General features: G+C 40.5%; 1 protein-coding gene across 21 annotated transcripts in view; it reads left to right on the top strand.

Moving 5' to 3' along the window:
- The window catches only part of CADM2 (cell adhesion molecule 2), a 1,056,973-nt gene that overhangs the window by 960,041 nt on the left and 77,835 nt on the right, over positions 1 to 19,097 (top strand). For 18 of the 21 annotated variants that reach the window (XR_010594295.1, XM_024102051.3, XM_065575377.1 and 15 more), the window contains one exon: positions 8,973 to 9,151. Coding sequence is in view for 20 of the 21 variants with exons in the window: in XM_024102051.3 (XP_023957819.1) it covers positions 8,973 to 9,151 (179 nt within the window). In the remaining variant the exon portion in view is untranslated. The remainder of the gene's footprint in view (positions 1 to 8,972; positions 9,152 to 19,097) is intronic. The other 3 variants (XM_065575421.1, XM_065575406.1, XM_065575417.1) reach the window with 1 other exon arrangement.

The following is a 19,097-nucleotide window of genomic DNA, read 5'->3' as shown; positions in this document are numbered from 1 at the left end:
TGAAGAAGAACTTCCTTTTATTTGTTTTAAGCCTGCTGCCCATTAATATAGGGTTTATAGTTTGGTTCAATGGCTCTCTGCACCCCCTCTATATAAATTGTTCCAGTACCCCTGCTAGTATCAGTTCAATGTTCATGTGGTTACCTGGCATAAATTTCTGCCTTAAACACCTTTCCTAGTTCTCCAAAACTCAGAGTGACTGTTGGGCCATTTTTGTGTGCCAAAGTTTTGTGTGCTTTATGCTAACTGCTTAGCTAATGTCTTACAGGATACAGGCCTGTAGATTCCTTTGTGTTTTTGCTGAGTAAAATAAAATGCTAAAGCTAGCTCTGTGGGCTACTGCGCTCTTGAAGTGAACTTACAGCAGACAGAGCATCTGGAACAATTTACCAGGGTCATGGTGGATTCTCCATCAATTAAAATGTTTAAATCAAAATTGGATGGTCTGGGAATTAATTTGGGGAAGTTCTATGGCTTGTGTTATACAGGGGGTCAGACTAGATTATCATAATGGTCCCTTCTGGCCTTGGAATCTATGAATCTGTGGATGTAGAGGGTCCCTCACCTAGACATGCCCCTTACATGGGCATCTGTCGCTGGAAGAGCACATCTTTTTAAGTCTGATCTTCTCTTCTTCACATTCACCATCAGAATTTTGATGGCACAGAGATTATCATGCTAACTCTAATTAACTAACTATCATTAACTAACAAACACCAACTTTAATAACTAATAATTATCTACTGGCACTTAAAAGTAGTAAGGCTCTGGATCCAAGAGAAGTGCACTTCCGGATGATGGTGCAGTTGTGAGGGACTGAGGTCCCATGCTCCCTTTTATATGCTCACCCTCATAATGTTCGACAAAACTGAGGGGAGAAGGAGAAGGCATGTGAGCAGTGTAACAGGCACCCTTGGGAGAAGATTCCAAGGTCCAGGCTGCACCAGCCAGTGGAACCCCTGAGTGGTAATATGCAGAGAACGTTCCAAAAAGCAGAGAATTTAGTTTGTTCTTGACTAAGTTTGGGGGGAATATAAATCCTACAATGGTCTCTCCAGGTCTGAAATATTATCCGTCTCTTTCCAAAATGTGCAATATTCCCTTCATAAATCTATGTTCCCCCAGCTTTTCACAAAAGTATGGAGCATGTGGCTGTTGACATTTTCTGCCAGATTAAATGCCCCCAAACTGGCAACACAGCTCACCAGACTGGTCAAAATATCTACAACACAGGAAATTCCCTTAGGCAATAAGTTTTGGTGGTGGTGAATTGAAGAACCAGAAAAGCCAGACTCAGGATATGGCTGATAGAGGTAAAATTAATGAAGAGTGGAAGCAATCATTCTGCTAAAATGATTGCAAAGGTTATACTGGAACTTCAACCGAAAGTGATATGGTAAGCATAGTAGAGCTCTTTCCCTTGTTCATCAAAGAATTCTGACTGGAGATCTATATTAAGGACTTCATAGAATACAAGTGCACTGCTATTTGAAGGATTTAGTCATAATCCTAGGGAAGAATAGACAAAATATTTGGGAACTAATTTACTTGGTTTGTTAACATTGTGCAAATCCTTCTTATATCCTCCTTATTCTTATCCATACTGACTAAGCAATCTTGACAGGATTTTAGGATATCCAGATGGGGATAAGTGGTAACATCCTAAGGGACTGTTCCAGCAAACATTTATTACTACACACGTGCTGCAATAAATTGTCTCATTGAAATGAAAAGCACTACTCATGGTAGTCAAGATTACAATGATTGCTGGATTGTGCTCTAAGGTGATAGAAATACAGTCACAGAGTGACCTCCCTTTATGCAGAAGTCCAGGAAAAGGTAATGAAAGTGATGAAAAAGCAAAGAAGGCCTTCTATATGAGAGAGGATTAAAATGATTGTGTCTACTCAGTTCAGAGGGAAGATAAATTAGAGGCGACAGGATAAACCTATGTACTATTCCTAAATACTGGGTACATTTACACAGCACGCCCTGCCCTCTTCCTATCCCACCCCCCCACCCCCCGCGCCCACCACGGCAGCAAGTCTCCGATCCAGTCCAACTGACTCGGGCTAGTGGGGCTCGCACTGCAGTCCTAAAAATAGCAGTGTAGCTGTTGGAGTTTGGGCTTTAGCTGGAGCTTGGGCTCTGAGACCCGATGAGAGGGAGGATCTCAGAGCCTGGGATCCATCCCTGGCCCTGCATATCTACACTGCTGTTTTTAGCACTGCAGCACGCGCCCAAGTCAATTGACCCAGGCTCTGAGATGCACTGCTGTGGGGTTTTTTGTTTGTTTTGGTTTTTTTGCTGTGTAAACACACCCAAAGACTATGTTCAGTGGAGGTAAGGTTGAGAGTATACATCAGTAATTTAGGGTTTAAGTTAAATTAGAGATGTTGTAATTACCCCCAAACCAAGCATTAAAAATCCAGTGCTTTGACCTCAGGTTCAAGTGGGTAAGGAACCAAGAAATCAAATATCTTGATTTTAAGATGTTTTGTAATTTTTAAGGCCCCAGTTCAGCAAAGGACTAAGATAAAAGAAATGCAGTTCAAATAAGACCTTGTTTTATGCAGAAGATACAAAAAAGGCAACAAAAATGATTAAAAACATAGAAGCTTTCCAAATGAGAGAGGATTAAAATGATTGCTTACATCCCATTGATTTCAATGGAACTTAAACATGCTTAATTTCTTTTCTGAATCACGGCCTTAGTCTACCCATGTATTACCAGTACAGTCAGAATACTTTTTAATTATTATTTTGAATGTATTTCACTTCATCCTTAAAATTTTCTCTTCTTTTTGGTTTGTGAGCTTCATAGTCAGAAAAGGATTTCTCCTTCTTATATCATTCTATGTTAAGTTACTCACTGTTATTTCACACAACAATACTCATGTTCTCTGTGGAACCTCATATCAGACTTGATGTACTCACTGCTGTTCCATTTAAGTTTGCAGAAAGGAACTGCAGTATCTCTTGCTGTTTAAATCAACTGTTGAGCCTGACTTAGTCAGAGAAGACTATTCTTCATTTACACCAAGAAATCAGATTCTGTCTGGATGTCAATTAATGAAAGCCTATGGACTTTTTTTTAATAGTTCTCAATTCAAATTATATAAAAATCTAAGCCCACTTAGCAGTTGTTTAGTGATATCACTGAGCTTGGGCTTTTTTGTATTGATTGGTAATGTGTAGACTATTTTAATTTATTCGTGGTTAGTAACCTTAGTTTCTTGCTGTGAACTGTAGTGCTAATAGTCTACTTTGGAAGTCTGTATGCAAAGCACAATTAGTAAAAGCAGTACTTAGCCTAGACCATGATAATCCTTTATCTATTTTCTAACACTTTATCATATCTTAGTTATTTTGTTGCAAATATACCTGGTTTTGCTTTAAACCAAATCCTTTTTTATACTGTCATATTAATTGAATCTACTCTATGTATAACAAATGAGGTGTCTTCTGTTGAATTCATTTATGAGATAACTGTTGAATGCAAAGCTTTCAGTCTCTGCAGATGTTGTAAACCTTGAAAGAGCAGCTTGAGCTAAAAGATATTAGAAGTGTAGTATTCCTTGGACCACCTACCGGTTTGTCTACATGACAAAATGTTAGAACAGAGGTCTCCAAACTGTGGGGCATGCCCTCCTAGGGAGTGCCACCCAGCCCCGCTCTGCTCCGGCTCTGCCCCGAGCCCCCACACCCAGGGCCTTGGCTCCTGACCGCAGCTCTGCACCTGGCCCTGGCCTGCCCACAACTGCAGCACCAGCTGTGGCCCTGTTACCTCTGTCTGCGTCCCCCACCCCCGGAACCGCAGCCCCACTCCCAGCCTCAGGAAGGGTAAGGTGGGACGTTACCCTGAAAAGTTTGGGGACCACTGTGTTAGAATGTGGCCTGAAGCACTGGGTTAGCTGATGTGATATTTACCCCCACGTATTTGACTATTGTTCACTAGGACAAATTGTTCTCAGCATCATATCAGTTAATTGTGATTAAACCATTAAGTGCTAGTAATCACAAGTACCTGGCATAGTGATGAACACTATTTGTCCTAGTCTACAATAACCACGTTGCCATAGTCAGCATCACATCAGCTAATTCATATATTTCCAAACGTGTTAAAACATGCTAAAATTATGTAGTGTACCCTATATATTTTTTTATATATATATGCACAGTATTGGGTGCATACGTTTGTCTGATACTATGGAATATTAAAGATGTGTCCTCAAATTGGGGATATTTCCCCTCACAAAATGTTTAGTGGGAAAGAGAGTCCCTCTGCTTGGAACATCATCCAACATAAAAAAATATAGCCACCTCGTCAATACAAGATTATAATAATTCACTCTTGGCTCTCTAATGAATTGTATAAACACTATTTATTAAGACATAACAAGGCCCCTGGACGTAAATATAGCCAAGCATTCACTTGATGGCTATTTGTGGTCCTAGGGGTTTTCCATCTAATTTAAATGAAGATTTTTACTTCTGTAAATTATTGTTGTAAAGAAGCTGCTTAAAAATGCATTTTATGAAAGCAGTGATGTACATTCTGGCAGAAACACTTCAGAGTTGCTGCTTTTGGGAATGTAACCTCTCAGTAAATTTGTAAATGAAATACAATGAGGAGTGTGATAAAAAATTGTACTGATCAGCCTTTGTTAGAAAATTATAACAAATCAGATTTCCACACTTTCCCTTTACATATTGGGATAGGCTGGTCACTTACATATAAAGGCCATTATACTCCCTATACAGGGAGTCCTTGGACTTATGACACAATTCGTTCCTCAAAATTGTAAGTCGAAACCACCTTTCCCATAGGAATCAATGGTATGAAGGGGGATTGGTTTCTGAACCAAGGCTTGATACTATTTTCACCACACTAACCCAGATTTTTGTACTAAATGAATTATAGATGACTAATATTGCAACATCAATGTATTTACTGTATACTGTATTTTGTAAATCACATTCAAGTAAACATATAAACTCACATATGCTGCTCAGAATGCCAGCAACACAGGCTCAGAAAACCAGGGATAATGGCACAAATGCTAAGCCTCAGCCAATCACTGTTCAAGCTTACTGCTTGGCTGAGCTCGGGGCCGGGAGCCAATAAAAAACAAGCGGCAACCCTACTTGGCAAAAAGCTACCTTGCTGCCTCGAAGCAACTCAGAAGCGACCCCCTTCAAGCTCCATACCAGTATAACGCAACCAGGAAGTGATTTCAAGCGAACTTTATGCAAATCGAGTGACCTAAGGGTGAAAGAAGCATCATAGGGGCGAAATGGGCAGTCAATTGAAAAGCGCTGTAAGTGACATCCAACGTAAGTCAGGCATCATAAGTCTGAGGACTCTCTGTATTACTGTGTATATTAACATAAGGGATAGAAATATTTTTGTTTGTATATTTAGGCCCTGTATATTTAAGTATCCTTATTAAGGAAGCATGCTGAAGCACGCACTTAACTTAAATCACACGTTTAATACCCATTTAAGTCAATGGTACTTAAGCATGTGCTTAAAACTAAGCACATACTCATGTGATTTCCTGAATAAGGACGAATTTAAGCACGTGCTCCAGTGTTTTCTTGAATCAATGTCCCAATGAGCATTTGATCTGGACAGTAAATCCAAATCAGATTAAACAAGTCTTCAGCAAACTATCACAAGGGCAATTACTACAGTTAATAGAAAAATCTTCATTTTCTCATAAAGAGCACAAATAATTTAAATTCTACTAAACAGGAATGCTATTTGCTATGGGTTAGGGGGCATTTGTCCCACTCCCTATCCTGAATTTTCATAATTCCTTGCCAGGTGTCTGCCCTGGGTCTGCAGGGGCTGCTGTGGGGTGGGGCAGGATGGGCCAGAGCACCTAATTGTCAGCTTATCAGCACTGCTCTCCCCATTGGCCGGACAGACAGCAGCAGCAGCACCCTGGGTTGAAGCAAGCTAGGCCCCAATCCCTGCCCAGAGCCCACCTCTCACTCCCCAGGAGAGTACCAGCACTCCCCGTTACTCTGGGATAGGACCAGCTCGCTAACTCCTCCTGCACCCACGAGCAGCTATGGGCTCAGCAGGGAGGCAGAAGCAGGAATACTGACACAACATTGCCCCTACCACCAGAATGTTTCTGAAACGATGGCCCTACTACTAAATTAGGTGAAGATTTTCATGAAGAAGTTGTTTAAACACCAGGCTATAGCATCATTCTCATACTCTCTGTCCCAATGACTGTTCAATTATTTAGCGAAAGTGGGACAGTTAAAACAGGACACCACTGAGAGAGACTCACCTCAGAATATCCCATAGCCCAGAAGCTAGGGAACTCACCTGAGAGGTGGCATATCCCTGTTCAAATCCCTTCTCCTGTTCATGCAGAGGGTCTCCCACATTCTGGATGTGTACACTAGTCACTGAGCTAAATGTTATGAGGCGCTTCTCCATCATCATCACCTCTGACAAGAAGCACCTAACTCCAGCAGAGGGTTCACGGCTGTGAATTCCAAGTGGAGATAGGTGCCTCCCTGCAGCCTGGACTTAGGTGTCTATCTTCCTGAGAGGGGCAAAGCTTGCCACACACCCCTTGTCTTAACATTCTGCCATTGGCTAGTTTAGCTGGCTCCACGCTCAGCATGCTGCGCTTTGTAAATCCCATTTTTAGGCACCTATATCTCCCTATTCACTCTATAGGGAGCAGAGGTACCAAACTTTTAGGCTTTGTAAATCCCAGTGATTTTCTGAAAGTTAGGCCTTGTGATGTTTACCACAACTCAATCCCTAAATGTTGAATTCCTAGCAGCTATTTTATTCTGTTTAATTATTTGATCATATAGCTAAATGCATTGATATGAAAATAAAAACATAAAAGGCCAAATTCTGCTCTCAGGTACATAAGTACAAGTTTGGAATGATTCTTGATTAATTGGGTTCACTCTAGGTATTCATCTGAGTGAATGAGTGTCTACTGGCCTATAGCAGGGTTCTCAAACTGGGAGTCGGGACCCCTCAGGGGGTCGCGAGGTTATTATATGGGGGGTCACGAGCTGTCAGCCTCCACCCTAAACCCTGCTTTGCCTCCAGCATTTATAATGGTGTTAAATATATAAAAAAGTGTTTTTAATTTATAAGAGGGGTCACACTCAGAGGCTTGCTATGTGAAAGGGGTCACCAGTACAAAAGTTTGAGAATCACTGGCCTATAACATACAAACCTACTGGATATCATCAGCATAGCCGTAATTCATTGATTTGGTAACAGCTATGATGTTACATAGAGAGATATTCATGAAGAAGTGGAAACTGACTCTGCATATGTAAACACCTTCACCATTAGGGATGTCTCACTGACTGTAGGCAGCCTGGATACTCTCTAGTGGAGAGTCAGGTATCAAATGGCAACATGAAAGTCGCTAGGAATGAATGCAAGGCCGCAGTTTCTCCTTTCCACTTTGTTCTCATCTTGGCTGGGATGGTAATCATTGCTCAGGTTTGTCTGTTTCCTTAGACTTGGTTCATATAATCAGATGCATGTTCAACATGTTGGATGGTCTCTGAGGTACATCTTGCTTTATTGATTAGCATCTCAGATCCTCAGGTAAATCTGGTCTCTAGCTGTTCAGTATTCAGCAAGCAAACCTCTCATTCCTTGCCCATCATAGAGATATTTATAACTCCTCGTTTGCAATTCCACACGGGTGATTTTAGGCTGAAAATCGGACATTTTTCTTTTCCCCCTGTGGGAAATTTCAGCTTCTTAGGATGGAATCAAAAACAGAAAGTTTTCAGCTGAAAACTGAAATTGTTAATTAGGAAATGCCACCACAGTGCCTTATGTCAGCTGTATTTCAGGCACCTCATGTCCCCTTTCTCCTCTGTGTGCTGAGGTCCCTAGCTGGACTACAACTCTCATGATGTACTATGGTGGCAATTAAAGAAAAAACATTAACAGGACCACATTATCTTAATCTCTTTTGCTCTATTTGGATTTCTCAGCCTCTTTGGGAAGATAATTTCCTAACCTTGCTAATAAAACATTAAGGAAACACTTATTTTTGCTAACTTTGCTAATGATGACCCCTTGTTTCCAAGAAGCAGGACCATTGTTCCTACACTACCAATGTCTTGTGATGATAGAAGTGTCATGCTTTTAACAGATGAGTGGGGGTGGAGGTTATTTTGGCTTCTGGCAAAACTTATCTACAAAACCAAATTTAGATTAAAACAGGCCAATTAGAGTTGGTTATGCCTGGTTCAGGAAACTCACTGAACACAGTAAAATCTACTTGGGATTAATGTGTGTTGTCCAAGCAATTTGAACATCCAGCCACTTCCCAAAACTTAAGGTTTTCTTGCAGAATCATTTTGTCAAAACTCTCTTGAATGTCCAAATGCTCTCCTCACATTATTTGTGGTTTCTCATTCTTTCATCTGATGACGCCTCATAGTGTCCTGACAACCCTTCATATTCTCACAGGGGCTTACCTTCTTTTCCAATGGTATCCTTTAGGAAGAGCTGCTGGGCCACTTAGCCATAGGAAAGACAAATATATTGGGCTTTTTATGATTAGTGTATCATAACCACCTATGGTTATATTTTTGAATATGTGGGTGTAGTACCAGCTTATGAAGGGTACACTTAACTACACAGACTATCCTTTGCATAGTAATATTGCAGGTGTATTATATGATAAGTACCACCCATTCTGGAGTGGCATCTCGTTTGAACACTTGGATTGGCTGACATGACGGTGTCACTTCCAAAGTAATATAGAAGACAGTGTTTGGTGTCCAATATACATGCAGTACCAAAAATTCAAGTAATTGAGGGATATTCCTTGGTAGCTGATAAATGGTGCATCCCACTGCTCATCTATCTCTAATGCTGTTGTCTGAGTGTTTTATATGTTACACTATATGTTACATATAACTGATACAGTTTGTTGATTTGGATCCAATAGGCCGGAACCAGTATTGTGGACAAAGGATGGCGGAGAACTACCAGATCCGGAGAGAATGGTTGTCAATGGTAGGGACCTAAGAATTAGTTTCCTAAACAAAACGGACAATGGTACATATCGATGTGAAGCAACAAACCCTATTGGCCAAAACAGCACAGAGTATGTCCTGATTGTACATGGTGAGTACATCTCTTTAAATTCAGTAAGGGAGAGTACCTTGATTAATATTAGAAATTTTTGTTTCAACCAACTATAAGCAAGTGATTAAGAACACATGAAAGAATGAGCAGAAAAAATTAAAAGTGCAATTATTCTTTTCGGCGTGCCATCTACTAGTAAGCAACAGGCTGACTTCCTTTTATTAGTAGGAGTCTAATAAATTTTGTACACCGTATATCTTTCAAATATGTGTGGAGAACCCCTTGCTAATTAAGCAACAGGCAAAGATGTCTTTGAGAGTATACTGGGAACTGTTTTATACATAATTGCATCCATAAAACATGGTGTTTAGATATAACTGTCTATGAGTGGCTAGGTCACATATAAACAAAAACCAAGAAGTACAAGGCAGTTGCTATTTATTTTATAAACCATTCAAGACAGAATACTAAAAATAAATTATAGCCTAGTGCAGAGCACTCTCAACTCCCAATGTAAGCTGAAGGTCTTGCATCACCCCAGAGACTCAGGCCCTATGTTAAAAATCACCCCCCAAATTGTCTAGTATCACAAGTTCATAATACTTATTTAATAAAATGGCCTGGTTCTCACTTAATTATGATTGTTTTGTTTTGCCTGATTTGTCTTGATGCTTCATGTCAAAAGAATAAAGGCCTTAATATTAAGTGTGAAATAGCTTGATGCGACAAAAGTACAGTAGAAGCCATTACAAGAGTCAGCATTTGGCAGCTGTTACCACACCATTACCACAGATCTCCACCATTTAAATCTGTTACTTCAGACAATCCTGTGTGGTAACTGCTGGAAAATGGTGACTCATACAGTCTGGATGTGAACCCAGATCTCAGAGGTGAGATGAGTTCATTAACTCCATTGCAACACCTGTTGCAATCCTTTTTTTTCCTAGCTTTTATACATGGGCAACTTTTTAAGAACCACCGCAAAATAAAAGGAAACACTTTTTAAGGTGAGTCTCAGTCTGTAAAAGAGTCATTGACATGAGAAATATGAAGTCTATTTCCTCCTTATAAGTCATTCAAGTGGAACAAATATATATGTTACTCTGGTGTTTGCAAGCTAGCCAACAGCATGATTCACTTGAAGTGCTAAATTACCTTTAGGTAAGTTTGGCAGTTAACATATTTATAATAAATATTTCTCTAAGCATTTTGTAATTAGTCATTTTCTGTCTCCGTTATTGAACTATAACTTATCAAAACACCCCCTGGATTAATACTATTCATGCTGCTGAAGTTCATCATTAGTTTACCTAGTAATGATGGGCTCTTTAGACCGCTGAGGCTCCACTGCTGAGGATTACTATGTTTAAAAAACAACAAAACAAACAAAAACAACCACCCTCAAACCTCCACTTATGTTGATTACCACAAAATATTTCCCCTTTTAAATCCTGTAGGTAATGGTTTATTAGTTGTTGGCTGCATACACAAAGTGTTAATGTCTCTCTTTGATGGACTGACAGTTTTCCAAAACCCACCAACTGTTGAAATCTGAGTGGTCTCTGTATTTTGTCAGAGGTATTAAAGTGATAATTTGGGACAAGTTGACCCTTTTTATCTCTTACATCATGTTACTTTTACATTAGCTATGGCCATTTAATATACTTACACCTCTACCCCAATATAACGCTACCCAATATAACACGAATTTGGATATAACGCGGTAAAGCAGTGCTCCGGGGGCGGGGCTGCGCGCTCCAGCGGATCAAAGCAAGTTCAATATAACGTGGTTTCACCCATAACGCGGTAAGTTTTTTGGCTCCCGAGGACAGTGTTATATTGGGGTAGAGGTGTATAAGGAAGAATATTTGATGATCAGCTGCCTTGTGTCTTTCACTTCCAATCAGTTGCATGCACCCTATTGATCTGATTACAACTTGACGGCAGTCTCTAAAATCATTCATTATCAAGATGCCATTCTGCTGTGTGTGACAGCACATTATGCATTTTATCTCATTTAACTTTAACATTGCTGACAATGTCTGTTATGGATACTGGAGCTTTCCCTAATTGCATTCAAGCAAATCTAGCATTAGAACTACAGAAGGTAATTTGGCTTCCTAGAACTCAGTAACATTGGAAGTTGTATGACCGAGGATGCAATGATGCTTGCTATTAATAACCTGTTCCGTACTGGAGTTATAAAGCCTCTGCTGTGAATGAGAGGTTGGGATTAATTATTTAATTATAGGGATAGTGTAATTAGTTTATACTAATCAATTTGGGCAACCACTTGTCCCCTCTTTTTATCATTGCCTCAGACTGATCAGCTCATCCAGATTTAATGAAACAGGAACTTCCTTTCTTTTCTGTTTGAAAACTGATGAAAAGTAGTTTTGGTATCCTGCAGCCAGGTTGTCTTATTGAATAGAGGACATATTTTCCCCGTAACTTTATTTTACTAAATAGATTTGTAGCACTCTCTGACTTCTCTTTACACCTTCTCCTGTAGCTATGGCGGTGACATCAAAATATGTATCCCTTCCCTTTATTATGGCTTACATACTATTATATAGTCATGCATTCTGACCTACCCATCTTTGATTTCTTATACATACAGTGCCAAGTTTAATATGGCATGGACTAAAGCCACATGGGAAGGGAGTTTCCACAAGGAAGCCGTCACAGAAATTCCCCCATATTGTCTGGTCAGGGAGGCAATATTCCAGAAAAGGGGAATCTAGCAAACCCACAAGCAATCATGCAGATACCCTGCTAGCCAGCTGCAGCACCCTTCATTGAAGCCAAGCTACAAGTGACTTTGTCATAGAAGCCTTTAGGACCGCAGGGTGAGATTGTCGGTTATGTGTAAAAGATAATACAACTATGAGGGCTGTATTAACTTTTCCAGGTAAGCGCTGTGGGGCTGGATAGAGAACAGTGGGCATCCCAACTCTCAACCTTCCCACTTCTCCCCGGACTTTCTCAGTCTATGCCATCAGATCAAAATGGAGAAATGATGCCACTAAGGCAGTTGAGGCCCCCTTCTGTATGTGGAAGTTCTCCTTCATGCACAGAGCAGTGGAAGGGGAAGCACGATCTCGCTCACAATAGTTTTTGTATTTAATTTCTACCCATATACGATTTTTTCCTCCTTGTTTGTCTTATTTTTTCTCTTTTAACAGAATTTGTCTTTCTGCTTTTTTATCAAGTTTCTCAGACTTGTTCACACTCCCTGTTTTCTTTTTGACTATTAACACGTCTCTCAGCGGGACCCTATCCACTAATTCCCTCAATTTTCCAAAGTTATCTTCATAACTCAGAAGAGATTTAGAAAGCTTAGAGCAGAAGCTTGCCTAAAAATGAAAATATGTAGTTTATCATAATTAGAGATTAAGGGTAATCAAAGTGTATATACATATTAATTATACAAACAAAGCAAGGAGCATATGATGCCTTTAATTGGGCCAACTTAGACATAAAATTATATAGAAGAGTGATCACTTCTTCCCATTGCAGGTGAACATGAGGTAATAGTATTATGATGTTGGCTGATGATAGTTTAAATAAATATAGCTATACACAGATTAATGGCAGTTTGTTATAGTTAGTATCTACTAACAAGTCTTTTTGTTTCATTTTTTCACTATAAGTAAAGGAATCTTGTTTTAGAAAAAGTGAACATATTTAATTATGAAATGGGTCTGTGCTGCTTTGCTGAAGAAATACAGCTGCTACTTTCATTTTTCTTTTGTCAGGAAAACACTCAAACTGGAAGGTGTACAGAAAATGAGAGTTTATAGACAGCAGTGCAAAGGGAAGATACGTTTTTCACTCAAACATTTGTCTCCTGCAGTAATGAAAGCCAAATCCTAATACCTGTAGCTGTTGTCATTTCTGTATTCTAATATATTATTTTGGTGTAGTAGAAGTTCACATTCTGGTAAGATATATTATACCCCATCTATAGTGACGGACTATAGACAGCAGAATCTGTGCTTTCTCTCTCCTTGACTTTATTGAGAATTTTTGGTTACCTATGATCAAATACTTTCTATTAATCACCAGTATACAGAACAAACTACCGAAATCATGACATTCAACTCAAAAAACATATTTTCTACTTGGCAAGCTAAAGTAAAAAGCTCCATTAATTTAGTTGGAGATGAGAACTGAACAAGTCCGTCATAATCAAGCTAAAGACACGGTTTAAAGACATGGACAAATCAATCACTAAAGACTTGGTTCAGTACATAATATCAGGGACGACAGAAATTCAAATTAGTGATGGAGTATCCACCAATATGAACAATAAAATGAAAATGAGATATGAGGCCTGAGTTTAATGTAGTATCTTACTGACAGACAAATGTCAAGATAAACTCTTTATTAGGAACAGGAATTATGAACAGAATAAGGTAAAAACTTTCCACTACTCTGTGTAGTTGCAGCCTGGGACTGCCTTGTCCTGGGTTTCTTGTTTTTACCCCAGTAGGAGGTGTGTCACCAGTAACCAAAGACTGAATGTCCAGAAAGTATGGCATCTCTACCCTTTTTGGAGGATTTACTGTATACCACACTCAAGATAATAATCTCCAAACACATCTTTTTTCTCTGGAAAGCTGAAATAGAAGCTCCACTAGGTCAGTTAGTAATGAAAAATCATCATCTGTAAACAATTCCATTATATTTCAACAGAGGTCCCTAGTAGAGCAATGCCTTGAAGTAACTTACAAATTATCATTGGTTTTTACTTAATATCACAAGATACTATGTGATACATTAGATTCACTGTATCTATACATTAGATTCACTGAGACAAGTGGAGTTACTGTACATCACATATCTTATGATGTTGCAAGGTAATGTGGAAGTTACCCTGAGTCACTACAGGTCATGGACAGTTCCTTTCATCAGCAAATACAATATAAGTAGTGGACAGAGCTAGTCCTGGTGATATGAAGGCTTTCTCCTGGGCAGTTAGCTTGGTTTAACTTGAGCATCCCATTTTTTCTACGCTTCTTCTGGGGTAGACAACACTTGATGCTAGAAAGAGCAATCAAATCAATGTGAGCCACATCCTCTCATTAACATTTCAAATTTAATACCTCAATTTTCCAACCTCCATCATCTCCTTCTGCCATCACTGTTGACAATCTGACTGTCATCCATACTTCCTTCTCATCTGGGCTCTTGCAAATTGGCTCATTTCTCTGTCCCCATTGCTAAAAATTTGGTTCACACTAGAACTGTCTGGGAAATGTTATTTCTCTCCTGCAACAAATTTAGATTTTTTAAAAAGCAAATCTGAATTGGGAGGAAAAAGTCAAAACTTCAAAATATTTCACAGGAGGTAAAATTCCATTAGGGGAGAACTTAAATGATTTGTCTGCTTCCTCCCAGCTGCCTAACCCACCTTATGGAGTCAGGTAGCACAGGGAGGCAGCTGTTCAGGAAGTCAGTTCCCTGACTTCCTGGGCAGCTGCTTCACGGGAGCTGAGTGCCCCAGAATGTAGTTGCCCTGGTGCCCAGGTTGGCAGAAAACTAGGGTGGCTGGCATGCCTGCTTGTCTGGCTGCCTGGCCTGCCTTGCTTTCTATCGAAAGTTTTCTTAGAATTAACACATCCCCACAGAACATTTCCATCCCCTTAGATGAGCATTTTCAAACAGAAAAGTGTAAAGTACCTTCAGAAAATTTTCAACGTGCTGTAGTTCACACACAATTATTTCTTGCTTTAGTACTACTGTAACCTCTTCCTCTCCAGCCTCTCTACTTTGTTTCTCCTATCCCCAGTCCATCCAGCACACTGCAGTTAGCTATTTAGGGTATGTCCACATAGCATTTTGGAGCCCATGGGAGTAAGCCTTCCAGTCCAGGTCGAGAGATTTGGGTTAGCGGGACTCACGCTAACTCTCTAAAAATAACTCTGTAGATAGCACATTGAAGTTGCTCTAGTCCAAACCGCAACTTGAAAGCCCTGTCCACAGAGCTATTTTTAGAGTGCTAAGATGAGCATGTCAACCAGGACTGGGAGGCTCCCTGCCCACAGGCTTCAGAATGCTGCATAGCCATATGCCAATTCCTATATTGCTCTGACCGCATCATCCATTTCCTCAAAGCTTTTCATCAGTTCTTTGTCTCATTTCATATCCTATTTAAACTGTGAGAATGCACAATTCTGCCTTTGCCTGTATCTCAGCCTTTGCACGCACCCATTCTCTCTCTTTCATGCCTGGATCTCTGGTCATTTTACTCAGCTGGAGCACTCACATTATTGAAGTGCACCAAGCATCTTCATTCTTCAAATTTGTCCTCAAAACTCACGCTGGTTCACCTTCTGCTGCCAACCTCCATTCCAGTGCCATCCATTCTTTCTCACATGCTCAACTTTATCTTTAAATAATTTAAAATTCTGAACTAACCAGAGACATACACAACCAAGCTGCATTATCTTTATTTGTTGTAACCTCCTTTTTTGTCTGTCATCCCCTGTTGTCATCCCTCATTGTATCATATTTAATCTCCATTCTAAAATCCTTTTAGAAGGACCTCTGCCTTTTCATACTTTTGTAAAAGCACTAAGCACACCTACAGTGCTCCAATGATTATTGGAACAATTTAAAATAAGGTTAAAAAGTGGGAGAATGCTTTAAGAAGAGGTAAAATTGCATACTATAATTGGTCTTATCAAATGGGAAGTAGACCTACTGCTCTGCAAGTATTTTCACTCCAGCACTCTAATTAATCTCGTGCACTGCTTTTGAGCATCTTTTCTTTGCAAACGTCTCTCAAAGATAAACAGACAAAATATCCACTGCAAGAGAAAAAGAAGAGAAAGAGAGACAGCAATATGGAGCAGCGGGTCTCGTTATAATGAAGGAACCCTACAATTGGTGTTCACATCTCTCTGAGCGTTTCCAGACATTGAGCTAGTTGGTCAAACTCTAAAACGGCCTACTAGTTATGGGAATAAATCATTTAATTTACAGACATGACCAGCTGGAGGGAGCTGCACTGCCTTACCCTTTCATTGAACACATGCTTGGGCTTCTGAAAAGAGAAGTAGAATTGGGCATTGGTATTATGGAGTGGTAGTAACCTCTCCATAATTAAAAGTTTGAAACTGAGTTTTTTATTATAAACCTAACTGGGCCCCCTGCACTTATAAATCACACATAAAGAGATATTCACCTCAAAAGATAGCGTATGTCTGGGGCTGAGGTGTGTATGTATATATATCTCCATCCAAATTTGAATTGAAGTGGACAAGGTGTTCCTCAATTTTGTCTCCCTAAAAACAGAGGAATTCACCAATGTTCAAAAAGTCTGTTTTGTTGCTACTTGGTACCCGCCACCCCCCCAAAAAAAGTGTTGATTGTACTCTCAATTATTAAGATTTTAAACATAATGGTTCGTCAACCATGATAAGATTTAAATAGGCTGGGCACTCATGCTTTCATATGAAAAAAAAATTAAGATTTGTTCTCGCAGACTAAAGGGGATCCTGGCTTGTTGTCCTTAGGAGAACCAGAAAAATAATGGAAGAAAAGATTCTGCCCTATTATGTATTGCTCCATTACAATGTCTTTGATTCCCTCCCCCAAACATAGACACAGATTTCATAAAATCTACAGGAAGGGGTTTCTTCTTCTGCACAAACTCCAACATCTTCAGGAGTGGGTTTACCTTCCTGCAGATTCTAAGAGGTATGCAAGAGTGGGGGTCTACTCCTGAAGATATCAAGAAATACAGCCACAAGGAAGGTGTGGGTAGGGTTGCCAACCCTCACGGTTTCACCGGGAGTCTTCTGGAATCGGGCTCTATCTCCCGGAGGCTACTGAAGCCAAACCAGGAGATTTTAGGCTGCTAAAAGTCTGGCGGTGCAGCGGGATTAAGGCAGACTCCCTGTGTGCCCTGGCCCCGTGCCGCTCACGGAAGTGGCAGACACATCCCTGCAACCCCTGGGGAGAAGGGGGGCCTCTGTGCACTACCCCAAGCACAGACTCTGCAGCTCCCATTGGCCAGGAACTGCGGCCAATGGGAGCTATGAGGGTGGTGCCTGCGGGTATGGGCAGCGCACGGAGAGCCCTGCTCCCGCCCCGCTGTGTCTCTGTCCAGGAGCAGCCTGAGGTAAGTGCCACCCGGCCAAAGCCCACATCCCAAACCTTCTCCCGCACCCCAACCCCCTTCCCCAGCCAGCACCCAAACTCCCTCCCAGAACCCACACCCCCTCTTGCACCCAAAGTCCCTCCCAGAGCCCACATCCCAAACCTCCTCCTGCACACCAACCCTGCCCCAGCCCAGAGCCTGCACCCAAACTCTCTCCCAGAAACCCCCCCCCCCCCGTACCCAAACTTCCTCCTGGAGCCTGCATCCCTCACTCCTCCCACCCCACCCCCTGTCCCAGCTGTGAGCTCCCTCCCACACCCAAACTCCCTCCCAAAGCCTTCACGTTGCAGGCCCTCCTGCACCCCAACCCCCTGCTCCAGCCTGGTGAGGGTGGGGGAGAATGAGCACTGGAGGGAGGGGGGATGGAGTGAGCGGGGGTCAGAGCATCTGAGAAGGGGCAGAGCAGGGGCATGGCCTTGGGAAAGGGGTGGGACAAGGGTGTTTGGGTTTGTGCAATTAGACAGTTGGCAACCCTAGGTGTGGGGAACATTTTCCTAGCCCCATTAGGACTGTTATAAAAATGAAGCAAAGTTACATACACTTTCTCGTAAGTCATAGTAAATGTTACAGGTGCATCATAATGTTTTAAATGTTTATTACTTTTCAAGAACATCAATATTCAAAAAAGCAATAAACCCAGGAAATCCAGGGCTGAGGTTGCACTTCCACAACAGCCTTTGTGTCATGTTTGCATTGCATAATGTTGTTTCAGCACTTTGGCTAAGGAAATCTGTGTTTGGCTGGCCATTTTTAAGACAGTTATGATGAAACTGTTGATTTAATTTTATGTGTGAACTGTCCAGTAGTTGGTGAACGGTCAGTTGCCAGTCTTCAACTATGGACATTTGCAAATTCTGACATGTTACATACAAAGGAATGACACTACAACCCATTTCTATCTTAATACACCTCTACCTCGATATAACGCTGTCCTCGGGAGCCAAAAAATCTTACCACGTTATAGGTGAAACCGCGTTATATCGAACTTGCTTTGATCCGCCAGAGTGCGCAGTCCCACCCTCCTGGAGCACTGCTTTACCACGTTATAACCAAATTCGTTATATCAGGTCGCGTTATAGTGGGGTAGAGGTGTATATGAGATAGTCATGCATTTATTTATGCAGATCTGGTCTTTTGAAAAATAGTGTTAATAATATGACATGCCAAAATGTATAATTTGTTAATTAAGAATATGTGATAATTCTGCATTTGAACTTACTGTGTAATGCCTTAAAGAGGAACAGAATGCATGCTGACTTTGAATAGAAAGTGGCTTTCTCCATGTCCACAGTCACTGAACATATAAAGCTGGTATTTTGGATGTGAATGTTGAAAGTGAATCTACAATGAAATATCTGGAAATAAGTGTACTGCAACTACTGTGCAGATAGTTCAGTTCTTAATGTAGCATTTCAACCACTTTACTTTTACTTCTTGATGTCTTGTTAATAGTGTGCAATGCAATGCAGTGTGTGTTATTGTTCTTTTTGTTCCAAGTATAAGTTTTGGGGTTTTTGACTCTCTATTGAAGCAGAGTTCAGGTAATAGGGTAAAGTTTTCCAAAGCATGTAGGTGTTTTTTTTTTGTTTTTTTTTTTAATTTTACTCATGGTTATTTTACTCTGACTTGCTGTTGAGGTGCAACCTAAACTCTGAATTTTCTGTCTAATTTTTTTCTTAATGCTAGCATTTTTGAAATATAATGTAAACTAAAAACTTAGATGTGTCTGCAGCCTTAACTTCAATTTAATAAAGCTATGGTGTCAAAATTGGACTTCAAAATTACCTTGGTTAGTAAAATCATATACAGTACTAT

This window comes from Chrysemys picta, chromosome 1 (assembly GCF_011386835.1).
Source record: "Chrysemys picta bellii isolate R12L10 chromosome 1, ASM1138683v2, whole genome shotgun sequence".
NCBI lineage: Eukaryota > Metazoa > Chordata > Testudines > Emydidae > Chrysemys > Chrysemys picta.
Note: the sequence above shows the minus strand (reverse complement) of the source record. Positions and strands in the feature narration are given on the sequence as shown.